This window comes from Diabrotica virgifera, chromosome 5, assembly GCF_917563875.1.
Source record: "Diabrotica virgifera virgifera chromosome 5, PGI_DIABVI_V3a".
NCBI lineage: Eukaryota > Metazoa > Arthropoda > Insecta > Coleoptera > Chrysomelidae > Diabrotica > Diabrotica virgifera.
In genome coordinates this window covers 117,419,127-117,428,272 of record NC_065447.1, presented here as the reverse complement: position 1 = coordinate 117,428,272, position 9,146 = coordinate 117,419,127, and the positions used below count along the sequence as shown (strand labels likewise).

Sequence of the window (9,146 nt, the reverse complement as noted above, 5' to 3'; positions counted from 1 at the left end):
ACTGATATGGACTGATGTCAATTCGAATGGAGTATCGTAAACTGAAGAGCAATGTAAATGTAATCTATTGGGTATTAGCTGTGACTAAAAAAACCGAACACCGGTTTTTGGAACAACCGGTTTTTTGACCGGTTATATCCGGTAGGTTAAACCGTAGCTAAATAAACCGTTATAACCGAAAACCGGTGTTTTGCTAACAACCGCCATCCCTACACCAAAGGACTCCATGGAAAAAGTAAATAATATTTTTTATAATTGAGGTATAATTATTGTTTCTATAAAAAACACTGATTATTTTTTATATGATTGTTTTTATTAATAATTGTCCATTAATTTGAACAGCGACTCATTATCGTTTAAATAAAAATTATTATTTTCCAATTACAGAGTATTTTATTCAGTTTCACAGTGGAAGGAGAGCGGAGCGCAAGAGGAGCTCGAACATAGTGGATACGTACCTTTATGTAAAGTTAATTATGTATATTGTTTCCATGTAAAGGAAAAATAGTAGAGATAAAGAGAGTGCAGCGTGTAGATGTAAACACCCAGGTGACTATTATATTGAACTGAACAGGTATCGAAGCGAGATAAGTCCTCGACTATATTCTGAATAGATCTTAAATGACATTTCATAAAAATATAGCTTGTATTTGTATAATTTCAATGTTATGATTATAAATTCAAACAAAATAGTTTATTTCCAATGCATTTTTACTACTCCTATTTCCATTTCACATAATCATTCTAAATAACACTTCTTGTTGTCATCATGTCTTATCAAAGATGTCAATTACTATTATATATTTTAAGAGCGTAGACGCAAAATTTCGGACCAATGCTTTTAAAATGCATTAATTTTTTTCGAATCCTGATAAAATTAATGGATATTTTTGAAGTGAAAACTTCTTTAGGGACGTTATGTACTTTTTGGATGGGGAAAAAGTATTGAATTAGCGACCATCATCGCGACCGTCATCACTACGGCGAAATCAATTTTTAAAGTGAAAACTTCTTTAGGGACGTTGTGCACTTTTTGGATGGGGAAAAAGTATCGAATTCGTGACCGTCGTGGCAACCGTCATCGCTTCGGCGAAATAAATTTTTGAAGTGAAAACTTCTTTAGGGACGTTGTGCCATTTTTGGATGGGGAAAAAGTATTGAAGTCGCAACCGTTATCGCGACCATCATCGCTTTAGGGACGTTGTGCATTTTTTGTATAGGGAAAAGTATTGAATTCGCGACCGTCATCGCTTCGGCGAAATAAATTTTTGAAGTGAAAACATCTTTAGCGACGTTGTGCACTTTTTGGAGGGGAAAAAGTATTGAATTCGCGACCTCATCGCTTCGGCGAAATAAATTTTTGAAGTGAAAATTTCTTTAGGGACGTTGTGCCCATTTTTGGATGGGGAAAAAGTATTGAATTCCCGACCGTCGTCGCGACCGTCACCACTTCGGCGAAATATATTTTTGAAGTGAAAACGTCTTTAGGGACGTTGTGCACTTTTTGGATGGGGAGAAAATAATGAATTCGTGACCGTTATCACTACTGCGAAATATTAGTAATTTATATATTATAGGTTGAAATGCGTATAAGTTCAACCGAAGTTATAATGGTTGGATGAGGGAGAGAGAGTGTGTACCCGAAAGAGCTTGCGAAGTAAGCGCATGAGAAGCCGCACTATCCCTATCTCTCTTGAAGTAAAAACTTCTTTAGCGACGTTGTGTCATTGCCTTGCCGAAATAAATTCTGTACGTATATGTATTATGTGTATGTATATATAAGTAGCATAGGACGTACGCAACGCGTGTATAATATAGGTATAGCACTCCTTTTTAGATGGGGAAAAAGCGTTGAACTCGGGACCGTCATCGCTACGGCGAGATATTGGTTATTTATATACTGTAAGTTGAATTGCTTATAAGTTCGACCGAAGTTATAAAGGTTGGAGGAAGGATAGTGTGGGTACCCGAAGTCGCTTGGTCACCAGAAGTTTGCACTTCTGTCGGCACTCACCCGAGTGCCTTAATTTTAAGAAATTTAAACGCAAAATTAAAGATTACATCATTATCGAAGATCGGAAGTCCCTTAGAATAAACGCAATTTTTCTTTTGAATGAGATATTTGAAATTAAAAATCACACTAAGTTTTCTATGTTCTTTTCAACCCTGTAACTTATTAAAATAAACATTATACAAGTTTTAAGAGGCTTTCAGCCCTCGGTAATTATGTAGTCTTGTATTCTGCCTTTAAATTTTTTAAAAATACGTATTACTTTTCTCAGGATTCGAAAAAAATAAATGAATTTCGGAAGTATTTCTACGGTTTTTATAACTACGGTTTTAAGTTGAAGAAATTAAATCAATAGGTAATGTTCTCTCGTAATTTTAATTTCTTGTGATTTTCATGTTAAGAAATTAAAAAATGTGCAGAAAAACAGGGACTCAAGAGGAAAGTTTCGGGATCGAACTGTTGAAGCTTATGGAATTCAGAGGGAAAAATATGTTCACAAAATAAATAAAGAAAATATGAGACTAAAATGCTGCAAAAGTTGGGGGTTTAGTAAATAAAACGATAATAGAAAGAGTTATAGAAAGATCAACGGTACGAGAAAATAATTTAAGCCAAGAAAATCCTATGATTTTCCAAGAGAACATCCTTAATGGATGGAGACACTTTTTACCTATTTGTAGATTTCAAAGTGGCTATGATAAAGCTATAATAAACAAGAGCATTGCAACACTTCGAAATTATTGTCAAATTGATAAAATTAGAAAATATGAAAAGTTGATAAGATTGGTAAATAAATGTCTCAATGTCAAAACTCCCATATAAAGTGAAAATCCAAAATAGCTACTCTAAGGAATTCAGCACTAATAGAAGACTGATACAGAGGGATGCGCATGTCCCTTTTAGTACTGAAATTAAAAAATTATAAGATACGAATAGCTAAACAAGCATATCTTCACAAATCCCTTGCCTCAGGCATAACCAACAAGCCCAAGGAAATGTTCATTGCACTTCCCAACCAGCAGATCTAACAAACTTGGAGAACATCTTTTGTTGGCTGGTTGGCTGGTTGTACATAATATTGTAAACAAAACCAATATCATTGGGCAACATACACCGGCAGACATTTATGAGCTATCTATGAGAAAAAAAAATTAACAAGAATGACTGTACAGCAATCAACAAGAAGATACAAAAAAATTAAATTATAGAATACCGTGAAAATTTTAGTTAGACGGAAGAAAATAAGATATAGGTAAATAAAAAATATTTTTATTTATTGAAGTGAAAACTTCTTTAGGGACGTTGTGCGATTTTTGGATAGGGGAAAAACATTGAATTCGTGACCGTCATCGCGACCGTCATCGCGACCGTCATCGCGACCGTCATCGCGAACGTCATCGCGACCGTCATTGCGACCGTCATCGCTTATGCTATATATTATGTGTATGTATATATAAATTGTGTAGAGGTATTTGAATTTAAAATAAATGTAAAACCTATTTTAGGATGGGGAAAAGGACTGATTTCGCGACCATCATCGCGACCGTCATCGCTTCGGTGAAATAAATTTTGTACATATTATATAGGTATATTATTTGTATGTATATATAAATTGTATAGAAGTATTTAAATTTAAAATAAATGTAAAACCTATTTTAGGATGGGGAAAAAGGATTTATTTCGCGACCGTTATCGCGACCGTCATCCCTTTGGTGAAATAAATTTTGTACGTATCTATATTATGTGTATGTATACATAAATTGTATAGAAGTACATATTTAAATTTAAAATAAATGTAAAACCTATTTTTAGATGGTGAAAAAGGATTTATTTCGCGACCGTCATCGCGACCGTCATCTCTTTGGCGAAATAAATTTTGTACGTATATTTATTATGTGAATTTAGGTATATACAGGGTGGTGAATTGGAAAACGGGCCATAGGAAACCCAATGTAAAATTCTATACTGTTGAATTCCTGCTTCCCTAATTATTCTACATCAAAAGACATGGGAAACTATGTATAGAGGATTGAAATCTTTATTGAAAACAATTGTTAAAATTGTTCTACGAATTAAACACATTCCAAAATTTTGTAAAATATAATAAATTTTATCAAAGTATTTGCCAAATTTAGGCCACACACAGTGCAAGAATGTGTATAAGGTTGCCTTCGGTCACAATGAAATTATTATATTAACAATATTTTGAACTGTCAGTATTTTTATTTTATCGTTTTTATTGTTTAAAAAACAGTAAAGTCGAAAAGATGTCCTCAGTTAAGGAGAAAGTAGTAATAATAAAGATGTTTTATTCAGTCAATAGTTTGCGTACTGTCAGAAATAATAACGTGTGGCCTTACTTTTACGCATTTACTTAGGTATGGCAAATGTATTTTTTTTTTCAAAATTTTGGACTCTCTTTAAATCGTAGAACAATTTTACTTTTGGTTTTAATACAGATTTTAATCCTCTACAAATAGTTTCTCATGACTTTTGATGTAAAATAATTAGGGAAGCAGGAATTCAACAATTTAGAATTTTACATTGAGTTTCCTATGGCCCGTTTTCCAATTCACCACCCGGTATAAATTCTGTAGGAGTATTCATATTTAAAATAAATGTAATATCTATTTTGGAATGGGGAAAAAGGATTGATTTCGCGACCGTCATCACTTCGACGAAATAAATGTTGTACAAATATTATTATAATATACGTATAATAATAGTAATATCATTGAAGTGAAAATTTCTTTAGGGACGTTGTGCACTTTTTAGATGGGGAAAAAGTATTAAATTAGCGACCGTCATTGCTTCGACGAAATAAATTTTTGAAGCGAACACTTCTTTAAGGACATTGTGCACTTTTTAGATTAAGAAAAGTAGATATTGATTTAGCGACCGTCATGGCTTCGGCGAAATAAATTTTTGTAGTGAAAACTTCTGTAGAAACGTTGTTCCCTTTTTAAATGGCGAAAAAGTATTAAATTAGCGACCGTCATCTCGACCGTCATTGCTTCGACGAAATAAACTTTTGAAGTGAAAACGTTGTGCACTTTTTAGATGGGGAAAAGTATTGAATTAGCGACCGTCATCGCGACCGTCATTGCTTCGACGAAATGATGTTTTAAAGTGAATGCTTCTTTAGGGACGTTTTGCCCTTTTTAAAAGAGGAAAAGGTATTGAATTAGCGACCGTCATCGCGATCGTCATTGCTTCGACAAAAATAAATTTTTGAAGTGAAAACTTCTTTGGGACGTTCTGCCCTCTTTAGATTGAGAAAAAATATTGAATTAGCGACCGTCACTGCTTCGACGAAAATAAATTTTTGAAGTGAAAAATTCTTTAGGGACGTTGCGCCCTTTCTAGATGGGGAAAAAGTATTGAATTAGCGACCGTCATGCGTCATCGCGACCCTCATTGCTTCGACGAAATAATTTTTGAAGTGAAAACTTCTTTAGGGATGTTGTACCCTTTTTAGATGAGGAAAACGTATTAAATCAGTGACTGTCATTGCTTCGACGAAATAAATTTTTGAAGTGAAAACTTCTTTAGGGACGTTGTATCCTTTTTAGATGGGGAAAAGTATTGAATTAGCGACCGTCATCGCTTCGGCAAAATAAATTTTTTAAAGCGAAAACTTCTTTAGATACCTTTTGCATTTTTTCGATGGGGAAATAGCTATTTGTATAACAAGGGAGGAAAGTGTAACTTTTCCTCCCGAGAATGAAGTTTACTGCCCGACGCGTAGCGGAGGGCAGTAATCATTCAAGGGAGGAAAAGGCACTTTACTCCCATGTTATACATATGGGTTTTCCACCTTCCTCAAATAACAGTCATTTTTTCATTTTTACTTAATTTATTTATGTAACTAATCAACAAAATTTATTAGAACCAAAACAACAAGTAGGTACAATATAACTGTCAACTGTCAAATATAAGTCAAATTATTAATGTAAACATTGTTAAATCAAAATAACAATTTACTGTTTTTTACCATTCTGCAAAATACAGGATGTTTTATAAATAAACGTTAAAATGTATAGATACTTCGTAATAGAAAATAGATCTTATACAGGGCGTCAATAAGTTATATTTCATGAATGAAATATCATGACGTCACTTTTACTTTTCCTCCCTAGGGAGGAAAAATATTTTCCTCCCTAGGGAGGAAAAGTACAACTTTGCTCCCTACAATCAGGTCCGGAAAAGTATACTTTCGGTAGAGGTAGGTGGAAAAAGTATTAAATTAACGACGGACATTGCTTCAACGAAATAAATTTTTGAAGTGAAAACTTCTTTAGGGACGTTTTGCCCTTTTTATATGGAGAAAAAGTATTGAATTAGCGACCGTCGTCGCAACCGTCATTGCTTCGACGAAATATATTTTTGACACAAAACTTTTTTAGAGACGTTATACACTTTTTAGATGAGGAAAAGTGTTGAATTAGCGACCGTCATCGCTTCGGCGAAATAAATTTTTAAAATGAATATTTCTTGAGGAACGTTGTGCACTTTTTGGTTGGGGAAGGATTATTGGATTAGCGACCGTCATCGCTTCGGCGAAATAAATTTTTGAAGTGAAAACTTGTTTTAGGGTCATTGTGCACTTTTTAGATGGGGAAAAAGTATTAAATTAGCGACCGTCATTGCTTCGACTAAATAAATTTTTGAAGTGAAAACTTCTTTAGGGACGTTGTGCACTTTTTAGATGGGGAAAAAGTATTGAGTTTGCGACCGTCATCACTTTGCCGATCTAAATTTTGTACGTATATATATTATTATGTGTATGTACATAATACTAAAAATAACCAGATAGTATCTTCCCGTAGCACAAATACGTCCGATTTCGCGCAAGATGACGTAACTGGAGAACAATTTGAATTTGATTTCTTGTTAAAGTTAAATGGGATTTGTATGCATTCTGTCATGAAATGGTTCAATTAGCAAAATAATATTAAACGACTTTTTGTGTTATTTGTTTATAAAACACATCTCACTTTTACAAAGATAAAATATAAAATACACTTATCTTACAACCGCGAACTATTCAAACTAATCGGACGTTACGAACCATTACGAACGTGCCGGTCTCCAGTTGCGTCACGACTCCCCCTCCCTTCAGGATGCGCTTATGATCTTATTTATAGTATCATGTGTATGTATACATAAGTAGCATAGAACGTACGAAACGCGTATATAATATAGGTATAGCACTTTTTTTGGATGGGGAAAAAGCATCGAGTTCGTAATTTGTATATAAGAAGTTTTCACTTCTGTAGGCATTCCCATGAGTGCTTTAAATTTTATTTTTTTTATAGAAGTTAAATTTGAAGGTTTTGCTAATGGACACATGGTCGCCACTGACTTGCTTGATACTTTTATAACGTTTATTTGTTATACCACAGAATTATAATATATTGAAAAATTTTGATAATTGTTGATCTGAATACAAGTTTATTAAATAAGTAATAATTGGGATTATTGGATAATGTTTTGTTACAATGTTAATACGCATTGTTATACAAGTAATTTCAATTTTTATGAATCGCCATTTAATAATAAATAAGAAATAAGCTTTATTTAGTAACTTAGTTGTAGTTGTAAAAAGTAATCTCTACAGATCTAGTTAATTTAAAATTTATCAACTTCGTTTTCAGACATTGCTCTATTCGTGTGTCCATTTACTGTCGATATTCCACTAGGTGGGGCTGGGACTTTCTGCACGTCTTTGACTTTTGTGATGGTAACTTTGTCATTATTTTTAAAAAATAAATAGGCCGCCGCTATACATCCTACTATAGAGCCAGAGAGAATAAGATACTTTGAGATATTTACTACTTTTTTCATTGTGTACAGCATTTTCAGAGGTTTCGTGAAAGTGTTGTTTAAATCAACTCCCTGAAAATTAAAGAATAATGATTTTAATAACATTAATAATACCCTAATAACGTACAATGCAGATATTCTAAACAAATTTTATATTGCTGTTCTGAAGCTGTTTACTTATGGAATTTTTATAATTAACTATTTTTATTGGGAAATACGCCACAATTTTACCAAAAAAAATGATTTTATTAACGTTTCGAAGCCCAAATCGGGTTTAGTTGACAACGAAACCCGATTTAGGCTTCGAAACGTTAATAAAATCATTTTTTTGGTAAAATTGTGGCTTATTTCCCATTAAAATTTTTATATTATTTATTATTTCATTTAGATACTATTCTAATTGGGAAATAAGCCACAGTGTAAGTTGAAAAATGATTTTTTTCCACTTCAGTTTATTGGCGTTTCCGCTTCAATTTCGGATGTCGTTATCGAAATAAAAAAAATTAATAAATTAAATAAATTTTGTTGCTTAGTAAAAAATTCTTCTAATAATTTAATCTGACTCATTCATATCGGCAATTCAGACATATATTATACATTTTCCAGTAGAAGATTTTAAAATGATATGTATTACAAATATTTATAAGTTGCGTTTATGTTATTTATAAAATTTTATCTTCCAATGAAGTCGTCCCAGAAACGCAACTCATAAATATTGGCAATATCATTTTTCTAATTCAAAATGTATAATATAAATATGTCCGAATTGCCGATACGAAAGAGTCAGATTAAATTAAATTATTCAAATAATTTTTTATTAAGCAACAAAATGTATTTAATTTATTAATATTTTGTATTTAGATGACGACCTCTGAAGTGAAAGTCGAAACGGCAATAAATCATTTTTCAAGTTGAATTGTGGATTATTTCGCAATTAAAACAGTAAATTACATACATGCCAGAAAGAAATAGCTTCAGAACACTATTGTTATTTCATTATTTCGAATACTTTCTCTGTCATACACCGACTATCATATTGCGCATAGACGCCATTCCCCACCGGCCCCTTTAGAATCTGAACACTGTACGTAGAAATATAAGATCTAACGGCAAACATAAATAAACTACCAACAAAAAACATGAAATATTACAAAAATGTGCACAGTCCTGACTTTCGCATAATAACCACGGACTATTAGCTAATATTTATAATAGCCAGTCAATGTGATTGGTTTGTGACAAATGTAAAAACAATTAATAACCAGGTAGGTCTCTTATTGGTTAATATGAAAAGTAAACTTAACTTAAA

General features: G+C 32.6%; 1 protein-coding gene across 1 annotated transcript in view; it reads right to left on the bottom strand.

Annotated features, from left to right (window-relative positions):
- Positions 1-367: 367 nt before the first annotated feature.
- The window catches only part of LOC114340631 (sensory neuron membrane protein 1-like), a 147,180-nt gene continuing 138,401 nt past the window's right edge, over positions 368-9,146 (bottom strand). Inside the window, exon 8 of the mRNA XM_050651547.1 lies at positions 368-7,909. Coding sequence (XP_050507504.1) covers positions 7,643-7,909 — 267 coding nt within the window. The 3' untranslated portion in view covers positions 368-7,642. The remainder of the gene's footprint in view (positions 7,910-9,146) is intronic.